Source organism: Oncorhynchus kisutch, linkage group LG29 (genome assembly GCF_002021735.2).
Source record: "Oncorhynchus kisutch isolate 150728-3 linkage group LG29, Okis_V2, whole genome shotgun sequence".
Lineage (NCBI taxonomy): Eukaryota > Metazoa > Chordata > Actinopteri > Salmoniformes > Salmonidae > Oncorhynchus > Oncorhynchus kisutch.
Window position 1 is genome coordinate 31,293,101 of NC_034202.2, and position 23,616 is coordinate 31,316,716.

The following is a 23,616-nucleotide window of genomic DNA, read 5'->3' on the forward strand; positions in this document are numbered from 1 at the left end:
AACAGCTACGGAGTGCAACACAAAATTATCTCTACAGAATCACAAAAGAATGATCAAATAAATCTTACCTGGATATTGCATAGTCTACAATGTATGTTAATGAAAGGCTTTGACAGAGAGTGGAACTGCTCTTAGGGTCATACTGATAGATGTGGGATCTTCATTTGAGCCAGTTTGCTACAGCAGGAAAATAAACCTGCAGCAACAGGAACTGTGCATTATTATGTGGATTATAATTCGTGGACATTTTTATAGGGATTGATACATTTTTTGTTTGGGAAAATCAAGTCTGAAATGTCTAAGTGGAAATTACAAACATTAAAAGCCTTCCAAAACTCAAATACGCAGGATTTTTTTTTGCAACAAAAGAATGATCAAATGAAGATCCTACATCTGTAGTTTCCCCTAACAAGCCCAACCTCTGTGACCAGAGCACAGGGAGCAACACAGCCACCCAGAGACAGAGACATCAGAGTGCTGTTCATAAATACCCTCTAACTGGCTGGCTGCTGGTGGGATGCTGCAGGGGGGAGAGGTTTATAGCTAACAGATAGGCTCGAGCTGGGCCACTTAAAGAGCTTTATGACCTATCCCCCTCCCGCTGATGGCACACTCTCAATACAGCAACAACACACACTGCCTTTTACCACCCACTTCCCTCTTCTCTGGTGGAGAGAGACATTAAAACAAGAAGAGAGCAATAGAAGTTAGCTAAAATACTGTCTGCTGAATGATATGCATGGCTGTGTGTTTATTCTGATGAGCTAAGAGACAGAAACAGAGAGGAGAGAGAGGGTGAGCGAGAGGAGGTGAGAGAGGAGGAGAGAGAGAGAGGAGAGGGAGAAAGGAGGAAAGAGAGAGAGAGGAGAGAGAGAGGCGGAGGAGATGTGTGTGTGTGTGACTAAGGTGCAAAATTCCAGGAACTTTCAAAAAATTCCTTGGTTTTATAGAATCCTGGTTGGAGGATTCCGGATTTCCTGCATATTCCTTCCTGAATTTGGGAAGGTGTGTGTGTGTGTGTGTGTTAGAATGGCAGAGATGTATTGGCTTATCGTGCTCTTATCTTCCATTTTCAGTCATCTGCTGTTGTGTTCCAGTAGCGACCTGCTGAGAGCGACCTGTCAGAGCAGCATCATACCACATCTAACCACTGACATGGAGGAGGGGAAGATAGAACACCATGGAATTGTTCATTGTATCTGCATTTCTGTCCATCTGTCCCTCTCCACCTGTGTGTGTGTGTGTGTGGCTGTACATGGATAATTCATCTCATTATGGGAGTTGTAGTGCCCAAGGGGGAATACCCCCCCTGCTTCTCTCTCTCTGTTGTCAGGTTGGCTTTGATGTACCGCTAACAGTAAATGCTTTACCTTCACTCTCCCTCCTTTCTTTTCCTCCATCCTCTCTTCTCTTCTCTTCTCCCTCCTCCCTCTTCTCTTCTCCTCCCTCTTCTCTTCTCCCTCCTCTCTTCTCCTCCCTCCTCTCTTCTCCTCCCTTCTCCTCCTTCTTCTCTTCTCCTCCCTCCTCTCTTCTCCTCCCTCTTCTCTTCTCCTCCCTCCTCTCTTCTCCTCCCTCTTCTCTTCTCCTCCCTCCTATTCTCTTCTCTTCTCCTCCCTCTTCTCTTCTCCTCCCTCCTATTCTCTTCTCCTCCCTCCTCTCTTCTCCTCCCTCCTCTCTTCTTTGCTCCTCCCTCCTATTCTCTTCACTTCTCCTCCCTCCTCTCTTCTCTTCTCTTCTCCTCCCTCTTCTCTTCTCCTCCATCATCTCTTCTCCTCCCTCCTCTCCTCTCTTCTCCTCCCTCCTCTCTTCTCCTCCCTCCTCTCCTCTCTTCTCCTCCCTCCTCTCTTCTACTCCCTCCTCTCTTCTCCTCCCTCCTCTCCTCTCTTCTCCTCCCTCCTCTCTTCTCCTCCCTCCTCACTTCTCCTCCCTCCTCTCTTCTCTTCTCTTCTCCTCCCTCTTCTCCTCTCCTCCCTCATCTCTTCTCCTCCCTCCTCTCCTCTCTTCTCCTCCCTCCTCTCTTCTCCTCCCTCCTCTCCTCTCTTCTCCTCCCTCCTCTCTTCTCCTCCCTCCTCTCTTCTCCTCCCTCCTCTCCTCTCTTCTCCTCCCTCCTCTCTTCTCCTAACTCCTCTCCTCTCCCCTCCTCCATCCTCTCCTCTCCTCCCTCTTCTCTTCGCCTCCCTCTTCTCTTCTCTTCTCCTCCCTCTTCTCTTCTCTTCTCCTCCCTCTTCTCTTCTCCTCCCTCATCTCTTCTCCTCCCTCCTCTCCTCTCTTCTCCTCCCTTCCCACCCTCCTCTCTTCTCCACCCTCTTCTCTTCTCCACCCTCTTCTCTTTCTCCTCCCTCTTCTCTTCTCCTCCCTCCTCTCTTCTCCTCCCACTTCTCTTCTCATCCCCCTTCTCCTCCCTCCTCTCTTCTCCTCTCTCCTCCTCCCTTCTCTCTTCTCCTCCCTCCTCTCTTCTCCTCCCACTTCTCTTCTCATCCCTCTTCTCCTCCCTCCTCTCCTCCCTCCTCTCTTCTCCTCCCTCCTCTTTTCTCCTCCCACTTCTCTCCTCCTCCCTCTTCTCCCCCCTCCGCTCTCCTCCTCCCTCCTCTCTTCTCCTCCCTCCGCTCTCTCCTCCCTCCGCTCTCCTCCTCCCTCCTCTCTTCTCCTCCTCTCTTCTCTTCTCCTCCCTTCATTAATGACTGATTCACTGGGTCTGACTGACAAACAGTCCTACAATGTCCTAAACGCCACCTTAAGCCACCTAGCCCTGTGACACTGCCCTCACCTCTGCCCTCTGCCCTGCGCCCCCTGACCTCCCTCAGTCCCCTCAATATTCCAGGCCCAGCCCCATCACTTCACTGGTATAATACTGCTTATGTAAGCCTCTTCTCTTCTGTCCCCGCTCGCCTGCCCTCCATCCCCACCCGCCGCCTCCATTGTTTCATTGTTTAAGCCTCAGCTCTCTCTGTATGAGTAAGAGAGAGAGAGGGAGGGGGGGTGAGAGAGAGAGAGAGAAGGGTTGAGAATGAGTGAGTGAGTGTGAGAGAGCATGAGAGAGAGAGAGAGAGAGAGAGGGAGAGAGAGTGAGAGAGCGTGAGAGAGAGAGAGAGAGAGAGAGAGAGAGGGGTGAGAATGAGTGAGTGAGTGTGAGAGAGAGAGAGATGGTGAGAATGAGTGAGTGAGTGTGAGAGAGCGCGAGAGAGAGAGGGTGAGAATGAGTGAGTGAGGGTGAGAGAGCGTGAGAGAGAGAGTGAGAATGAGTGAGTGAGTGTGATAGAGCGTGAGAGAGAGAGAGAGAGAGAGAGAGAGAGAGAGAGAGGGAGAGAGTGAGAGAGAGAGAGAGAGAGAGAGGGTGAGAGAGAGGGTGAGAATAAGTGAGTGAGTGTGAGAGAGTGTGAGAGAGAGAGAGAGAGAGGGAGAGTGAGAGAGAGTGAGAGAGAGGTGAGAATGAGTGAGTGAGAGAGAGAGCGTGAGAGAGAGAGGTGAGAATGAGTGAGTGAGTGTGACAGAGTGTGAGAGAGAGAGAGAGAGTGAGAGAGTGAGGATGAGAATGAGTGAGTGAGTGTGAGAGAGCGTGAGAGAGAGGGAGAGTGAGAATGAGTGAGTGAGAGAGAGAGAGAGGGTGAGAATGAGTGAGTGAGTGTGGGAGAGCGTGAGAGAGAGAGAGGGTGAGAATGAGTGAGTGAGTATGAGAGCATGAGAGAGAGAGTAAGTGAGTGAGTGAGAAAAAGGACAGAGAGAATAGCTTCCCATCTAAACAGATGAGACAGCATATTATCCTCTCTTGTCTTCAAACCCCCCCCTTACCTGAGCAGTGGGTGTGTCCGTCGGCGGGCTCGTACCCGGGCAGACAGCCACAGGAGGTAGTGGGCTGGCCCACCCATTGGCCGTCCTCTCCACAAAAGAGTTTAGGTGGGCGTGGCCGGGGCCCCTGCTGGGCAGCGTTGTCCACACACACCCCCTGGGCCTCCTGCACCAGGGTACGGGGCACAGTCTCAGGGAAGGAGGACAGGGAGCTGGCCAGGGCGGGACACTTCTTGAAGAACACCCTGGCAGACAGCAGGGCCATGCAGGCTCCCTGGGCCTGGAAGGCCAGGTAGAAGCCCCTCTTAGACAGAGGCCCCAGTCGCAGCGTCTTCACATTGAACTTACGCTCCCCGCCCTTCCTCAGCAGGAAGTCTGCAGCCACTGTGTCCACCTACAGGATGACAGGAGGGAGAGGCAGGCGGTCAACACAAACACAGGAAGTAATATCTCTACATAGAATTCAACATCCCAAAAGTCTACTTGAAGAGCTCCCATTCCAGTGGGTCCGTGTGTGTTCAGTGTAGGTGTGTATGTCAGCATGTGTACAGCTGTTCACCGTGATGTAGGGGTTCTCCCCATCGAGGAGGGTTTTGTCGTTGACTGTTGATGTGTGTGTGTGTGTACAGTAGCTGTGTACCTTAGTATAGGGGTTCTCCATCCAGGATGGGTGAGTGGGTGTAGCCTCGTCAGAGTCGGCCTGGTAGTAGAAGAGGTTGAAGGTCTCCTTGCAGCTGCGGTGGTGTGTGACTCTGGATGAACACTCGATCATGGTGAAGCGCAGCTCCACGTACACCTGGGACGCTCCCCGACGCTGGATCAGCCCGCTGCGCAGCCAATGGCTGGAGGCGCCATCCATCTGGCAGATCTGATAGGTCCTCACGCTATTGTTCTCCTCGTCCAGACCACTCACCTCCTCCCACTGAGACAAAGGGCGGGAAGTGAGGAGAAGAGATGGTTAGATAGCAATACCATCAATGACACATCATTATATAGTAGGTATGCAGGGTATAAAGAGAGTTCAAAGGTAGGAGGATGGACCCAGGATTGGATGGACCCAAGGTCTACAGAGAGAGAGTGGCTCTCGAGAGAAGACAGGCTATGTGCACACTGCCCACCAAATGAGATGGAAACTGAACTGCACCTTTAACCTCCCGCCAAATGTATGACCAGATTAGAGACACATACAATTGAAGTCGGAAGTTTACAAACACTTAGGTTGTCATTAAAACTCGTTTTCCAATCACTCCACACATTTCTTGTTAACAAACTATAGTTTTGGCTAGTCAGTTAGGACATCTACTTTGTGCATGACACAAGTAATTGTTCCAACTATTGTTTACAGACAGATTATTTCACTTATAATTCACTGTATCACAATTCCAGTGGGTCAGAAGTTTACATACCAAAAATTGACTGTGCCTTTAAACAGCTTGGAAAGTTCCAGAAAATGATGTCATGGGTTTAGAAGCTTCTGATAGGCTAATTGACATAATTTGAGTCAATTGGAAGGTAGAGGTCGACCGATTAATCGGAATGGCCGATTAATTAGGGCCGATTTCAAGTTTTCATAACAGTCGGTAATCAGCGTTTTTGGACACCGATCATGGCCGATTACATTGCACTCCACGAGGAGACTGCGTGGCAGGCTGACTACCTGTTATGCGAGTGCAGCAAGGAGCCAAGGTGCTAGCTAGCATTAAACGTATCTTATGAAGAAAAAATAAATCTTAACATAATCACTAGTTAACTACACATGGTTGATGATATTACTAGTTTATCTAGCTTGTCCTGCGTTGCATATAATCGATGTGGTGCCTGTTAATTTATCATTGAATCACAGCCTATTCACCGAACGGGTGATTTAACAAGAGCTTTCGCGAAAAAAGCACTGTAGTTGCACCAATGTGTACCGAACCATAAACATCATTCTTAAAATCAATATACAAGTATATATTTTTAAACCTACATATTTAGTTCATATTGCCTGCTAACATGAATTTCTTTGAACTAGTGAAATTGTGTCACTTCTCTTGCGTTCTGTGCAACAGAGTCAGGGTATATGCAGCAGTTTGGGCCACCTGGCTCATTGCGAACTGTGTTCTGAGTATTTCTTCCTAACAAAGACAGCCAACTTCTCCAAACGGGGGATGATTTAACAAAAGCGCATTTGCGAAAAAACCACAATCGTTGCACAAATGTACCTAACCATAAACATCAATGCCTTTCTTAAAATCAATACACAGAAGTATATTTTTTTAAACCTGCATATTTAGTTAAAAGAAAATCAGGTTAGCAGGCAATATTAAACTAGGGAAATTGTGTCACTTCTCTTGCGTTCATTGCAGTCAGGGTATATGCAACAGTTTGGGCCGCCTGGCTCGTTGCGAACTAATTTGCCAGAACTTTACATAATTATGACACAACATTGAAGGTTGTGCAATGTAACAGGAATATTTAGACTTATGGATGCCACCCAGTAGATAAAATATGGAACAGTTCCGTATTTCACTGAAAGAAAAAACACTTTGTTTTCTAAATGATAGTTTCCGGATTTGACCATATTAATGACCAAAGGCTCGTATTTCTGTGTGTTATTATGTTATAATTAAGTCTATGATTTGATATTTGATAGAGCAGTCTGACTGAGCGGTGGTAGGCAGCAGCAGGTTCGTACGCATTCAATCAAACAACACGTTACTGCGTTTGCCAGCAGCTCTTCATTGCGCTGTTTATGACTTCAAGCCTATCAACTCCCGAGATTAGGCTGGCAATACTAAAGTACCTATTAGAACATCCAATAGTCAAAGGTATATGAAATACAAATGGTATAGAGAGAAATAATCCTATAATTCCTACAATAACTACAACCTAAAACTTCTTATCTCGGAATATTGAAGACTCATGTTAAAAGGAACCACCAGCTTTCATATGTTCTGAGCAAGGAACTTAATTAAACGTTAGCTTTTTTACATGGCACATATTGCTCTTTTACTTTCTTCTCCAACACTTTGTTTATGCATTATTTAAACCAAATTGAACATGTTTCATTATTTATTTGAGACTAAATAGATTTATTGATGTATTATGTTAAGTTCATTGTTCATTCAGTATTGTTGTCATTGTCATTTTCACAAATATATATGTATAAAAATCGGCCAATTAATCGGAATTGGCTTTTTTGGTCCACCAATAATCGGTATCGGTATTGAAAAATCATAATCGGTCGACCCTAATTGGAGGTGTACCTGTGGATGTACTGACATCATGGGTAAATCAAAAGAAATCAGCCAAGACCTCAGAAAAAAATGTTAGACCTCCACAAGTCTGGTTCATCTTTGGGAGCAATTTCCAAGCACCTGAAGGTACCACGTTCATCTGTACACACAATAGTATGCAAGTATAAACACCATGGGACCATGCAGTCGTCATACCGCTCAGAAAGGAGAGGCGTGAAAAGTGCAAATTAACCCCAAAACAACAGCAAAGGACCTTGTGAAGATGTTGGAGGAAACAGGTACAAAAGTATCTATATCCACAGTAAACAGAGTCCTATATCGACATAACCTGAAAGGCTGCTCAGCAAGGGAGAAGCCACTGCTCCAAAACCGCCAGAAAAAAGACAGACTACGGTTTTCAACTGGATATGGGGACAAAGATGGTACTTTTTGGAGAAATGTCCTCTGGTCTGATGAAATGAAAATAGGACTGTTTGGCCATAATGACCATCGTAATGTTTGGAGGGAAAAGGGGGAGGCTTGCCGAAGAACACCATCCCAACCGTAAAGCACGGGGGTGGTAGCATCATGTTGTGGGGGTGCTTTGCTGCAGGAGGGACTGGTGCACATAATAGATGGCATCACGAGGTAGGAAAATTAGGTGGATATATTGAAGCAACATCTCAAGACATCAGTCAGGAAGTTAAAGCTTGGTCGCAAATGGTTCTTTCAAATGGACAATGACCCCAAGCATACTTCCAAAGTTGTGGCAAAATGGCCTAAGGACAACAAAGTCAAGGTATTGGAGTGGCCATCATAAAGCCCTAACCTCAATCCTATAGAAAATGTGTGGGCAGAACTGAAGAAGCGTGTGCGAGCAAGGAGGCCTACAAACTTGACTCAGTTACACCAGCTCTGTCAGGAGGAATGGGCCAAAAAACTTATTGTGGGAAGCTTGTGGAAGGCTACCTGAAACGTTTGACCAAGTTAAACAATTTAAAGGCAATGCTACCAAATACTAATTGAGTGTGTGTAAACTTCTGACCCACTGGGAATGTGATGAAAGAAATAAAGCTGAAATAAATCATTCTGTCTACTATTATTCTGACATTTCACATTCTTAAAATAAAGTGGTGATCCTAACTGACCTAAGACAGGGAATTTATACTATCATTAAATGTCAGGAATTGTGAATAACTGAGTTTAAATGTATTTGGCTAAGGTGTATGTTAACTTCCGACTTCAACTGTATTTTCCTCAGACTACACAGAACCACAAAGAATTCGAAAACAAATAAACTCCCATATCTAGCAGCAAGATTTGTGACCTGTTGCCACAAGAAAAGGGCAACCAGTGAAGAACAAACACCATTGTAAATCCAATCTATATTCATGCTTATTTATTTTCCCTTTTGTACTTTAACTATTTGCACATCATTACAATACTGTATATAGACCTAATATGACTTGAAATGTCTTTATTATTCTGGAACTTTTCAATTGAAATGTCTTTATTATTCTGGAACTTTTCAATTGAAATGTCTTTATTATTCTGGAACTTTTCAATTGAAATGTCTTTATTATTCTGGAACTTTTCAATTGAAATGTCTTTATTATTCTGGAACTTTTCAATTGAAATGTCTTTATTATTCTGGAACTTTTGTGAGTGTAGGAAGAATCTCAACTCGTTTTGCTCTTGTGAATCCTCTGCAGAAGTAGGTAATCGAGGAGGGGAGCATAGCCCTCCGTTCACCTACTAACGAATTGACACTCGATCTTGGTTTCCGGGTCCAGGAGGATCAGAGGAGCTGAGGAGAGGAAAGACTTTTTTCCAATTGAGAATCTCCCAGAAAGAAAGTAGAAGATAATGAGAGGATCCATTTGGGGGTCAGTATACACACCTGAGGGTTGTCATGGGAGTAGACGGTCCATCTGAGATCTGACGTCTCTGTCTTAGTGTTCATCAGGACCTCTGTGAAGACAGACATGTAACAACATGCTAAGGACACACACTTCAACAGTAGACCCAGAGACATTTTAATACAGATATACACACTGGTTGAGGCAGTAGAACTGTGTCATGTATAAATCAAGTAGCTCTAGCTATACCCACTGCTCCAATGTAACGGGGGGTTGATGATACGTTGCTACTGAGATGGACATTAGACAGTGAAAAACAGAGTTCTGTGCCAAATAGACCCTGTTCTTTCCTCCCTCCCTCCCTCCCTCCCTCCCTCCCTCCCTCCCTCCCTCCCTCCCTCCCTCCCTCCCTCCCTCCCTCCCTCCCTCCCTCCCTCCCTCCCTCCTTCCCTCCCTCCCGCTCCTCCATGTCTGTGGTCAGTGTCATACAGGTCTGGCTTAATGCCTCCCCCTTGTTTCTAGATTAAAAATAACCTGCTGAGAAACCTCTCTGTCCTCAGGGGGAGAGGGGGACATTGGGACTAGCTGTGGGAACAAGGGGATATTCCAAATGCACATATACAACCCAACAGACACACACACAACACTCAAGCTCACTCTCATGTATTCACAGAGCACACACAAACACGCTTGTATAGCGCCTACACCTACTGAACAACATGCACACCCCTCCAGCCGTGAGCTGTGATTAAAAATGAAATGATTTTGTGTAATCTCCTGAAGCGTCGGCCGAATACCAGCTCTCTTACAGCCAGAACATTTCTGCTATGATTGAGTAATTCAATACGGATTGAGAACGGAAGAGGAACAATGCAGAAATATCACAGGCAAGCGGAACTGAAATGATTTCTTTTCCTGTGAAAATGTCTCTTCTCCCAGCTGTCCCTCAGTAGACTGGCTCGCTCCTGTATTGTGAGCTGACCATTAGTTATTGATGGGATGAGGTTTCCTTCCATCTGAAGCCCAGTGGTGTGTTTTAAAACCGTGTCCTGTTTGTCCATCCCTAAGGGGTTTCCCTGCAGGGGTCCTTCTCAGGGGTCAGGCTGTCTGCAGGTAAGCCAGTCACATGACCATCCCCAGCCGTGCCCACATCGTCTCCCCACTACCAGGCTTCCTTTGATCTATGATTACACCTCCTCAGAGCACCGTGCACAAATACCAACATCTCTCTTTATCTCTTCAATTCCTTCCTTCCTCTCTCTCACCCCACCCTGCCTTTGTCTCAAAAGGGAATTACTTTTATCTATCTTGGTACACTCTCTGGCACAGTCTGCTTTTGGAAAGATAGAATGAAAGGTTTCTATCACGTGTGTGTCTCTGGGTGAGCTGTCTTTAGAACAGAGCAGAATCATGCCATCAATAATTCCAATTTGATAAGAATCCTGCAGGTTTGACAGATTGTCGTTACACTGAGGCTCATTTGATACCTGTGTCTGGCTTTAACAGTCTTCCCTCCCTGTCTCTGACAGGCTAAACACTTCCTTCTCTCTCTCTCTCTCTCTCTCTCTCTCTCTCTCTCCATATCTCTCGCTTTCTCCATTGACAGTCCCTGAGAGCCCTGGCATCTCCCTCCCTCTCTTTCTCCCTCCGTCTCTCAACTACACTCTTCTCCCATCCTTCCCTGGGACTAGCAGGCTGCAGAGGGCTGATAACCACAGTCCAACACCCTGAATAAAGAGATGGACACCCGGGAGGCAAGGAGAGTTGAGTTGGGGGGGTGAGGAGATGGAGGAGGATGATGGGTGAGGAGGTAGAGGAGGATGATGGGTGAGGAGGTTGAGGAGGATGAAGGGTGAAGGGTTGAGGAGGATGAGGGATGAAGGATGAAGAGGATGAGGGATAAAGGGTTGAGGAGGATGAGGGATGAAGCGGTGAGGAGGAAGAGGGGGGAAGGGTTGAGGAGGATGAAGGGTAAGGAGGATGAGGGGTGAAGGGGTGAGGAGGATGAAGGGTAAGGAGGATGAGGGATGAAGGGTCGAGGAGGATGAGGGGTGAAGGGTTGAGGAGGATGAGAGGTGAAGTTTTGAGGAGAATGAGGGGTGAAGGGTTGAGGAGGATGAGGGGTGAAGGGTTGTGGAGGATGAGGGGTGAAGGGTTGAGGAGGATGGGGATGATGGGTTGAGGAGGATGAGGGGTGAAGGGTTGAGGAGGATGAGGGATGTTGGGTTGAGGAGGATGAGGGATGTTGGGTTGAGGAGGATGAGGGCTGAAGGGTTGAGGATGAGGGATGAAGGGTTGAGGAGGATGAGGGATGAAGGGTTGAGGAGGATGAGGGATGTTGGGTTGAGGAGCATGAGGGCTGAAGGGTTGAGGAGGATGAGGGATGATGGGTTGAGGAGGATGAGGGCTGAAGGGTTGAGGAGGATGAGGGGTGAAGGGTTGAGGTGGATGAGGGATGATGGGTTGAGGAGGATGAGGGGTGAAGGGTTGAGGTGGATGAGGGATGAAGGGTTGAGGAGGATGAGGGGTGAAGGGTTGAGGAGGATGAGGGCTGAAGGGTTGAGGAGGATGAGGGATGAAGGGTTGAGGAGGATGAGGGGTGAAGGGTTGAGGAGGATGAGGGGTGAAGGGTTGAGGAGGATGAGGGATGAAGGGTTGAGGAGGATGAGGGATGAAGGGTTGAGGAGGATGAGGGATGAAGGGTTGAGGAGGATGAGGGCTGAAGGGTTGAGGATGAGGGATGAAGGGTTGAGGAGGATGAGGGATGAAGGGTTGAGGAGGATGAGGGGTGAAGGGTTGAGGAGGATGAGGGATGAAGGGTTGAGGAGGATGAGGGATGAAGGGTTGAGGAGGATGAGGGCAGAAGGGTTGAGGAGGATAAGGGGTGAAGGGTTGAGGTGGATGAGGGATGAAGGGTTGAGGAGGATGAGGGGTGAAGGGTCGAGGAGGATGAGGGATGAAGGGTTGAGGAGAATGAGGGATGAAGGGTTGAGGAGGATGAGGGATGAAGGGTTGATGAGGATGAGGGATGAAGGGTTGAGGAGGATGAGGGATGAAGAGTTGAGGAGGATGAGGGATGAAGGGTTGAGGAGGATGAGGGATGAAGGGTTGATGAGGATGAGGGATGAAGGGTTGAGGAGGATGAGGGATGAAGAGTTGAGGAGGATGAGGGATGAAGGGTTGAGGAGGATGAGGGATGAAGGGTTGAGGAGGATGAGGGATGAAGGGTTGAGGAGGTTGAGGGATGAAGGGTTGAGGAGACTGAGGGATGAAGGGTTGAGGAGGATGAGGGATGAAGGGTTGAGGAGGATGAGGGATGAAGGGTTGAGGAGGATGAGGGCTGATGTAGGGAGCGGCAGGGTCGCTCTCAGCTTTAGACAGGAGTGTAAAAAGTGTAACTCCATCCTTGGGGAATGGAGGAATGGGAAGGTATGGTGGTGAGGTGTTTCCCCAGTTTGTGTTCTGCCTCAAGTTCACAGGAAAACAAATTATACAGCGTCTTCATGGTGGTAACTGGTGCACTTTAGAATTGAGTCACGTGCGCACCCATATACACACTGTGCCATTCCTCACCTGCTCCTGCTGATGTCCTATGATGATCATTTATAAGTAGCAGCAGAAACAAAGCAGTCACCCCCTCCAGGCACAGCCTGGTACGGCAGCCGGGTGTATGAGGTGTGTGTGTAATCAGTGTTTATCACTGCTCTATCATTATGTTTTATGAGACAGGATGCATGTGTGTGTTTGTCTGAGGGTTTATATATATGCATGTACAGACATGTAAAACTATATGATACAGTACAGCCCATCCAACAGTAAATGGAGGATATCATTGAGATGGGACTGACTGAACATCCTGGGACTGACTGAAGACACTGGGGCTGACTGAACATCCTGGGACTGACTGAACATCCTGGGACTGACTGAACACACTGGGACTGACTGAACACACTGGGACTGACTGAACACACTGGGACTGACTGAACATCCTGGGACTGACTGAACACACTGGGACCGACTGAACACACTGGGACCGACTGAACACACTGGGACCGACTGAACACACTGGGACCGACTGAACACACTGGGACCGACTGAACACACTGGGACTGACTGAACATCCTGGGACTGACTGAACACACTGGGACTGACTGAACACACTGGGACTGACTGAACACACTGGGACTGACTGAACATCCTGGGACTGACTGAACACACTGGGACCGACTGAACACACTGGGACTGACTGAACACACTGGGACTGACTGAACACACTGGGACCGACTGAACACACTGGGACCGACTGAACACACTGGGACTGACTGAACATCCTGGGACTGACTGAACACACTGGGACTGACTGAACACACTGGGACTGACTGAACACACTGGGACCGACTGAACACACTGGGACTGACTGAACATCCTGGGACTGACTGAACACACTGGGACTGACTGAACACACTGGGACTGACTGAACACACTGGGACCGACTGAACACACTGGGACTGACTGAACACACTGGGACCGACTGAACACACTGGGACTGACTGAACACACTGGGACTGACTGAACACACTGGGACTGACTGAACACACTGGGACCGACTGAACACACTGGGACTGACTGAACACACTGGGACCGACTGAACACACTGGGGCTGACTGAACACACTGGGACTGACTGAACACACTGGGACCGACTGAACACACTGGGACTGACTGAACACACTGGGACCGACTGAACACACTGGGGCTGACTGAACACACTGGGGCTGACTGAACACACTGGGGCTGACTGAACACGCACACATGCACAGACACACACACACACACACACACAAACACACACCACACTCTTAGAAAAAAGGGTTCCAAAGGGGTTCTTCGGCTGTCCCCATTGGAGAACCCTTGTTGGTTCCAGGTAGAACCCTCTGTGGGACAGGTTTTACATGGAACCCAAAAGGGTTCTACCTGGAACCAAAAAGGGTTCTTCAAAGGATTCTCCTATGGGGACGACCAAAGAACCCTTTTAGGTTCTAGATAGCACCGTGCAGGGTTGGGATCAATTCAGAATATTGGAATTGACTCCCATCCAACTCATGAGTTGAAATTCAAACTGATTTGGCCACACCTCACAGGATATAGAATTTGAATTTGAGTGACAGGAAGAAGATTTAACTGAGTACAATTCAAATACATTCCAGTCAGTCAAATGACATGAGAGTTGAATTATATCTGACAGGTCACACTTCCAGATACCAAACAATATATCACATTTCTCTGGAAACAATGTTCATAAACTCTTTTAACCTTCATGCTTAGAATAGCCAGTTACAGTATATTTCCACCAACCATTTCTTTTGATTGGATTCTTTTTGAAGGCCTTAAAATTAGACTATTCACATACAGGTTTCATTTTCCTTTATCAGGGAAAACCAATTATTTCAACAATATTTTGTATGCATGTAATTAACAACATGTTTGATGTTTTATGTACAAGATGTATATTTGTATAGACTACACCTAATATAGAAGAGAAGAGGCCTTTGAATTTAATTTAATTTAATTTCACTGAATTCAATTATATCTCCTTTCATTCAAATTCGAATTGGAGATGGAGCCGTACCTCATCCTGACCTTCCACCACTCCAGAGAGCAGTAAAGACTCCTGATCTTCCACCACTCCAGAGAGCAGTAAAGACTCCTGACCTTCCACCACTCCAGAGAGCAGTAAAGACTCCTGACCTTCCACCACTCCAGAGAGCAGTAAAGACTCCTGATCTTCCACCACTCCAGAGAGCAGTAAAGACTCCTGACCTTCCACCACTCCAGAGAGCAGTAAAGACTCCTGACCTTCCACCACTCCAGAGAGCAGTAAAGACTCCTGACCTTCCACCACTCCAGAGAGCAGTAAAGACTCCTGACCTTCCACCACTCCAGAGAGCAGTAAAGACTCCTGACCATCCACCACTCCAGAGAGCAGTAAAGACTCCTGACCTTCCACTACCCCGGAGAGCAGTAAAGACTCCTGACCTTCCACCACTCCAGAGAGCAGTAAAGACTCCTGACCTTCCACCACTCCAGAGAGCAGTAAAGACTCCTGACATTCCACCACCCCAGAGAGCAGTAAAGACTCCTGACCTTCCACCACTTCAGAGAGCAGTAAAGACTCCGGATCCTCCACCTCCCTAGAGAGCAGTAAAGACTCCTGACCTTCCACCACTCCAGAGATCAGTAAAGACTCCTGACCTTCCACCACTCCAGAGAGCAGTAAAGACTCCTGAACTTCCACCACCTCAGGGAGCAGTACAGACTCCTGAACTTCCACCACCTCAGGGAGCAGTAAAGACTCCTGACCTTCCACGACCTCAAAGAGCAGTAAAGACTCCTGACCTTCCACCACCTCAGAGAGCAGTAAAGACTCCTGAGCTTCCACCACCTCAGAGAGCAGTAAAGACTCCTGAGCTTCCACCACAGAGAGAAGTAAAGACTCCTGAACTTCCACCTCCCTAGAGAGCAGTAAAGACTCCTGACCTTCCACCACCTCAGAAAGCAGTAAAGACTTCTGACCTTCCACTACCTCAGAAAGCAGTAAAGACTTCTGACCTTCCACCACCTCAGAGAGCAGTAAATACTTCTGACCTTCCACCACCTCAGAGAGCAGTAAATACTTCTGACCTTCCACCACCTCAGAGAGCAGTAAAGACTCCTGACATTCCACCACCTCAGAAAGCAGTAAAGACTTCTGACCTTCCACTACCTCAGAAAGCAGTAAAGACTCCTGACATTCCACCACCTCAGAGAGCAGTAAAGACTCTGAACCTTCCGCGACCTCAGAGAGCAGTAAAGACTCTGAACCTTCCACCACCTCAGAGAGCAGTAAAGACTCCGGACCTTCCACGACCTCAGAGAGCAGTAAAGACTCCGGACAGGGCTCTCCCTACTGTAGAAGAACCCTACCATACTACCAGCTCTGTTCCAAAGACTCCAACTCCATCCACTCCACACAGCAGGTGAATATACCCACGTCTCCAGTCTTTAAATAAGTGACCTTGAATATGATAGCTGCTGCATGACCCAACCTATTCAGAGTTGGAACACAAACCCTCTCCTTAATTACAGACCGACTTCTTCACTTTCCTCTCTACCTCTCTGCTACTTGCCCTTCCACTTTCTCGCTTTTCCTCTCTCTCTCTTTCTCTGGCTGCTCTGGAGTGTCATAAGGAAATGATAGGCCTGTGTGCCTTCGCTCTGCATTGGCTACAATTAGACCCATGCTTTAATTAAGGAAACCCAGAGTGCCAATTACCCCCTACACGCCTACAGAGAGAAGGAGCGAGGAGAGATAGAGAAGAGATAAAGTGGGAAGGTGGCTGAGAAGGAGAGAACAGAGATTCTGGTTAGGGTAGGATGGGAGAACATGCTAAGAGGAGAGGGAAAGAGAAAGTCAGGGGTGGGGAGAAGAGTGCAGGAGTGTTGGACAGCGCTGACCTGGGTTAAGGATGTATGGGAGTGCTGGGAGGGAGAAACAGACAGAAACAGATGAAGGCAGAGAAGGAGAGATGAAAAAAGACTAGTGGAGCTTATCAGGGCATTTGGCCACTAAGACACCACCTTGCAGTCTTCGTGTGTGTGTGTGTGTGTGTGTGTGTGTGTGTGTGTGTGTGTGTGTGTGTGTGTGTGTGTGTGTGTGTGTGTGTGTGTGTGTGTGTGTGTGTGTGTGTGTGTCTTCAAGCACAAGAGTGTGCGTTATATATCACAATACAGATGTAAGATCTTATTTTGATCACTCTTTTGTTGCTGAGAATTGTCCTTCACAGCAGGAAATGGAAACTTGCAGTGTATTTGAGTTTTTAAAAGGGTTTTAAAGTTTGTAATTTCCACGTAGAAATTTGCCGTAATGAAAAATGTATCAACCCCTACAAATGTCCATTCATTATAATCCACATAGTTATTCACATTTCCTGTTGCTGCAGGATTTTTCTTCTGCTGTAGCAAACTAGCTCAAATTAAGATCCTACATCTGTAGTGTATGTTCAAAACCTGATGTGTGTCTGTTTATGTGTGTTTGACAAAGAGTTGAGCCTGTGAGATTAGGTCTCCCCCTCTCCTATAATCCCACTCCCCTCCTTCCCGTTTCCTGCTTCTCTCCTGGTCTGAAGGGAGCTGAGGAGTGATGGACTGACATCCTCACAGTGCATTCAGCAGGCCGAGTGAGAGGCCCTCTGAGAAAAACATAACACTTCACTCTCTAATCTTATCATAAGATGATAGCGCATGGACCTGTGTGACTGTCTACATGAGAGAGAGAGAGAGAGAGAGAGAGAGAGAGAGAGAGAGAGAGAGAGAGAGGAGAGAGAGAGAGAGAGAGAGAGATGTTTTCCTCCTTTATTCCTACTCCAACTCATCTATTCCTCTTCAGGGATGTCAAACAGCCCGGTAGTACTACTGTCCTTGTTCTCTCCTCTCCCAGGACATCACCTGACCCAGTTACTGTAGGGAGCTGGCTACTGGCTACTGGACAGGGTCCATTCTGTGTGGGTGTTCAGCCAGAGTTGAATAACACAGCTGTGAACCAAAATGGCTGACCTTAGCAGTGGGGATTAAGTGTATTAAACCTACCCTACATGTCTGGCATTCATTTGGGCTCAGAAATGTGCAAGTTACAATTGACTCAATGCCTGGAATGTTGGGTAACGTTGTAATATGGTGGCTGAAATGTCTGTGCCACAGCAGAACTTATTCAAGTAGAAACAGCAGAATTTCCACACAACAGACAACAGTTTTAAACATTCATAGACTGTTGTCTGCAGAACGTTGGAAAATATTGAAGGTGCACTATGCAGAAATTGCTCTGCCATTTCCTGGTTGCTAAAATTTGAATAGTTTGCCTAATTTCAATTGATGTGACAAAACAAGCAAGTATAGTGTAGAGAATCAATGTACCATCTAAACCACTGTTCATTATATTTTGCAAAACCTAAAGTAAAAGACGCAAAACTAAATTTATGAATGTGAAGCATAGAAATAGCGTACATAGAACAGATCTACCACTTCTTAGACTTGCGTTCAATGAGAATAACAGATGTATAACTCCAATTTCTATGTGAATTTGGTCGGGTCAGCCAAAAAGTTACATATTGCAGCTTTAACTCAACATTTATGTCACGTTGCAGTGAGCTAATTGCTGAGATTGTTCAAGAGTTGACAGTAGTAATGTTCTGGGGTTTTTCTTCTCCCTGGTTGGATTTTAGTTCTGTAGCTAATCTCACACCAAAGGGGGGATCTGAAAGAGTCCAGATGACTTCCCACATCTCCCTCCCTGGCTAACAAAAGACACTGAGCTATGGGTGAGATTAAACTTCATAAAAGACCAATTAAGGAGAGCTGGAGTGGAACAAAGAAGCTCCCTCCCTTCCCTAGAGAGAGACACACAGTGGAACAGCTTTCTACATGATCAAGGAGCCTCACCGACTACTGAGAAAGACAGTGGTACAGTTGGCATGGTTTGATAGGCATCGTAACTAAACCAGAGTCACTGTTGATGTTTTGAACAAAGGGTTTAGGATTAAGTCAACCTCAAATCAAAGGGATCCTTGTTTCTCTGTAATTGTTTCTGTTCAACTGATAGGGACTCAATGGTAACAAACGTGACAGAGATAACTCATTATGTTTATAAGGGTTTATAACAAGTTTATAAAGAGTAGTTCACGATGATCATTGTGTGTTGAAGGGGACACACAGGATTGTTTTCAAAGTGTGCACAATCTCCGTATGCTTTCAGCATGTTCCTGTGTTTTAGTGGTTATTTTCCTTTTTGTGGTTCTGTTGTTCAATCTGGACCCATTTCTCCCCCCACCCATCACTCAAGTCTCATCCTTATAAGAAACTCTGTACAGAAAATGGTTTGTATGTATCTCCATGTCAGACCGACTGGGAGATTCTCCAGCACACTAAATACCGAGACATAAACTAAAGAAAAGGTCAGCTCTCACACACACTTCTACATACGCACTCAAATGTGCTCTGACGCAAAAGTACACACATCGACTGCAGAAATAATATGACCAACATCTACTGTCAGGTTCCACTCGCTAACGTCTGCCATACTAACCAAATCAACGTTGGGGTCCTCATTGGTTATAGCGTAATACAAACTGTATTACAACTATATATAGATATTTTCACAAGAGAAAACATGCAGATATACCTCACACACACACACACACACACACACACACACACACACACACACACACACACACACACACACACACACACACACACACACACACACACACACAGTGACTAATTCGCAGTGGGAGGTGGACAGCTTGACGCTGGAGGACAGTCAGTCTGAATGGCACAACAGACTCAGGCTAAATAAACCATTCAAAGATCTGCACATCCAAGCCCTGATACAACAGAGTACTTCCATGGGTCTCCTCTTTCATTTGACACCTCCTCCTAGAGCTCAAGATCTTCCTTCCAATGTTCTCTGTTCAGGGGGGTTTGAAGAGCTAAACACTTTTGGAAGGTTTTTAGGTTCCAAATTGAAATAAGACCTTGTATGAAATCTTGTATGATGATGGATGAAATTACTAGTGTGAACATGTAATGTGTATGCTCTGTGTGTGTGTGAGTGTTTGCATGAATCACAGCACACAGCACACCTCTGTATCACAGCCAGGTGCAGATCACCTACTGCAGTGGTTTCCAACCAGGGATATTAGGACTTGAGTACTTGAGAAGACTCATGAGACCATAGGCTTACTGGTATAATGTACATGAGTGGGTACTTCAGGGGTACTCCGGGCAGAGCAAAATTAAATTGGTGGTACAGTAACTGGAAAAGGTTGGGAACCTACTGCACACACACATTAAAACACACACACACACCCTCTCACTTTTTGTCAGCCCATTTCTAATTTCTACTTGACATGATAACAGTCTCTCCTCGACACCCTCTGACAGAAATGACCCTCTCCATAAGAGTCATTCTCTTGCTCTGTCCTATTTGATAGGCTGTGGCCTCATTCCCTCTCCTCTGTGTGCTCCCTCTCACAGTGAGTGGCATGTGGGTGGAGGAGCAGGGGAGAGCACTAGGGTCGCCTGTCTCGCCCCATGCCAGCCTGTCAGCGTGTCACTGACATTGATGCATGGCTGGGAGGGGTGGTGGTGGTGGGCTGAGTGGCTGTTTCATTCCCATCATCAACCCGACTACCGTCCACCAGACTGCCGTCCGCCAGACTACCGTCCGCCAGACTACCATCCACCAGACTACCGTCCACCAGACTACCGTCCACCAGACTGCCGTTCACCAGCCTACCGTCCACCAGACTACCGTCCACCAGACTACCGTCCACCAGACTGCCGTCCACCAGACTGCTGTCCACCAGACTACCGTCCACCAGACTGCCGTCCACCAGACTACCGTCCACCAGACTACCATCCACCAGACTACCGTCCACCAGACTGCCATCCACCAGACTACCGTCCACCAGACTGCCGTCCACCAGACTACCTTCCACCAGACTGCCGTCCACCAGACTACCGTCCACCAGACTACCTTCCACCAGACTACCGTCCACCAGACTTCCGTCCACCAGACTGCCGTCCACCAGACTACCTTCCACCAGACTACCTTCCACCAGACTACCTTCCACCAGACTACCGTCCACCAGACTACCGTCCACCAGACTGCCTTCCACCAGACTGCCTTCCACCAGACTGCCGTCCACCAGACTGCCGTCCACCAGACACATTTCCATGTGTATCACATCTCATTTATGACTAAAATATCATTGATAACCAACCCATACCCACTCAGAAAAATCTGCCTAGGACGAGGCCACAGTCTGCAGAGGCAACTTCATCAGAGAGAGAGAGTGAGAGAGAGAGTGAAGAAACAGAAAGAGAGAGAGAGAGTGTGTGTGTGTGAGAGAGAGAGAGAGAGAGAGAGAGAGAGAGAGAGAGAGAGAGAGAGAGAGAGAGAGAGAGAGAGAGAGAGAGGGAGAGAGAACAAGTGTTTCTGGAGTAGAGGCCGATTGGCCTGTAGATTACAGCTGCGTCACTCGGATGCCTGTTTAACTCTTCAAGGGGCTAATCGTGGGATTAAGCCACAGAGGATGATGTCTGGGGGTGTCAGTGAGGGGGGAGGATTGCTTAAAATGCAAATCCTTTTCTTATAAAAATCGGTTCCATTTAATAGGATTTCTGGGAAGAGATCCGCATTTCCGCGGCAGGGGAGACAGTCGGCAAGTCCTGACTGCACTGACACGCTCACACAGCAGAGAGAGGGGCGATGGAAAGAGTAACAAAATAAAAGAGTGCAGGGGAGGGGCGACGAGGCCCTAACTCTTTCACATAGGGCCTCTTGTATTCTGAATAAAAAACATTCTTTCAGCGTTTGCTGGTTTTAGACACTGAGTTTATGGGCTGTGAAGCAGAATGTCACTCATCGCGGCGCTCTATCCACAGAGAAGGTATGAAGAGAGAGAAAGAGCGAGGGGGTGATGAGAGAAAAGAGGAGGTGGAGGAAAAGCAACAGAGAGGATGGTGTCTTTTTGAGGTTTAGCTCATCATGGAGGCTGATTGTGAAGGCTCACTGGCTCAATGGCTCACTGGGATGGAAGTCTGTTTTTTCTTCAAACTCTTCTCAACAAAGACCACTAAATATCTGTTATACGATATGCGCAGGGATCAACCTTTGTTTAATCATTTACACACACACACGCACGCACACACGCACGCACACACACACTAATCTCAGAAGGTTTAGGGCCCTTTTGAGGATTTTACCCTGTGGACCGAATCCAATGTACCCCACGGACGCCTAGCTTAACTTGGCCAAATGAATAATTACCAGCATTGCCCTTTTTAATACCTTCACAGCCCTGCAGGGACCACATGCATGTAACGCTTAAAAAATTATCACATGCTGTTTGAATATTATTTTATATATATATATATATTTAACAGTTGTTGGATTGAAATATACCTATTCATGTTACCATGCTACAACTTATTGATGACTTTACATGTATAAGGAATGTATATGCTGGGGTCAATGAAGGATGAATAGGAACTCTGTGTATGGAAAGTTATTAAGTAAGACAAGGGAAAGTTACGAAAGGTCATATTCTGTTCAAACATGTTATTGCTGAATATTCATATTTCTAAGGAAAGAGGCCAAGAGCAACAGTCTAGTTTCAGTTGCTGATAGGGCAGGCAAGTTGCTGTGGAACTAGGACAATGAGGGATGTAGAACTCAATCAACTCTAAAGAATGTCAACAGTTGAAGAGAGAAGACACTGCTGGGAGGGGGGCCATAGGGGCCACACCGAAGACCATCAGACTACAGTCATGTCCCATACACACTCACTTCCATGCCCATGAGGGTCCTGGACAATACCAGTAAGAGGAACCAACTGAGTTTCTGCCTAGCAACAGAGAAGGATTGTTTATCTTAGACATGCAAGGAGAAGACTCCGCCTAGTCCCAAGTGGCGCAGTGGTCTAAGGCACCGCATCTCAGTGCTAGAGGCGTCACTACAGACCCTGGTTTGATTCCAGGCTGTACCACATCCTGCCGTGATTGGGATTCCCATAGGCTGGAGCACAATTGGGTGAGGGCTTGTCCAGGGTAGGCTGTCACTAGTTAAGTAAAGGTTCAAATAAAACAGTCAGAAAGTATAAATATGTGCTAGTGTGACTTATAAGTTGTGCTTGCAGCTGAGGCACCCAGTGTGTTGAATAAACTTGGTTTGAGCTTTTTCTAGTCGCCCGTTTCAATTTTTACCCTGTTTGTTCAAACCCTAACACAGTTAAGGGAAAGAGGTCACATTCAATAGATTAGCCTAACTCCCAGCTCACGGATTCTCTTTCTACTCCTTCTGTTGTGAGTCGAGAAGGAAAGTAGAGAGCAGATGTTAGAGGTGGGTTTTCTACAATCTAAGCCTAGATCCTCAAAACTCTTCTCAACGGTAAGTGAAGCAAGCCTACAGAGTATCGTTGTGGGCTAAGATGCAGAGTGAATCGTAATAGTTCAAAAGCGTATTGAGGCAAGGAACAACAAGACCTCTAAAATGACCTGAACTGATTTTTTTTTTTTTTATGAAACATAATCATGAATTGATTGTGGTGTTACTGTGGCTAATTAGTGACCTTGTAGTAGGCATACCAAACTAATCCCTTCAAGTCTACTGTAATGCCATAGCCGTGCTCGGGTGTTATCGATGCCTGTCAAACAGCACCATGTTAATTGTTTGTAGATAGAAGGGACCAGGTGTCTCCATTTCAGCATGCAGTGTGGAACTAATCGGAGCCATGCCGTTCAGGATTGATTGGTAGTGGAACACCACAGAACTGGACAGGGTGCATATATACAGGCTGTGGACTGGCGGGGTCACCTTTCCAAAACGCACATGCTCCCACACACACAGACAAGCACAAATTCAACAATGTGCACACACACACACACACACACACACACACACACACACACACACACACACACGCACACACACACACACACACACACACACACACACACACACACACACACACACACACACACACCTAATTTATTATCACCTCTCTATCTTTAATGAATCCATGTAGGTATGTTGTCTTAGACTGTTTTTAAAAGACATACAAATATATACATATATATTTATATATATATACACACTACTGTTCAAAGGTTTGGGGTTACATAGAAATGTCCTAGTTTTTTAAAGAAAAGCACATT

At 46.7% G+C, this 23,616-nt stretch overlaps 1 protein-coding gene across 1 annotated transcript in view; it reads right to left on the bottom strand.

Moving 5' to 3' along the window:
* LOC109873880 (ephrin type-B receptor 4a-like) overlaps positions 1 to 23,616 on the bottom strand; it is a 45,252-nt gene that overhangs the window by 15,875 nt on the left and 5,761 nt on the right. Inside the window, exons 2-4 of the mRNA XM_031809190.1 lie at positions 8,905 to 8,975; positions 4,427 to 4,708; positions 3,790 to 4,180 (exon numbers count right to left, since the gene is read on the bottom strand). Of these exons, the coding sequence (XP_031665050.1) occupies positions 3,790 to 4,180; positions 4,427 to 4,708; positions 8,905 to 8,975 (744 nt within the window). The remainder of the gene's footprint in view (positions 1 to 3,789; positions 4,181 to 4,426; positions 4,709 to 8,904; positions 8,976 to 23,616) is intronic.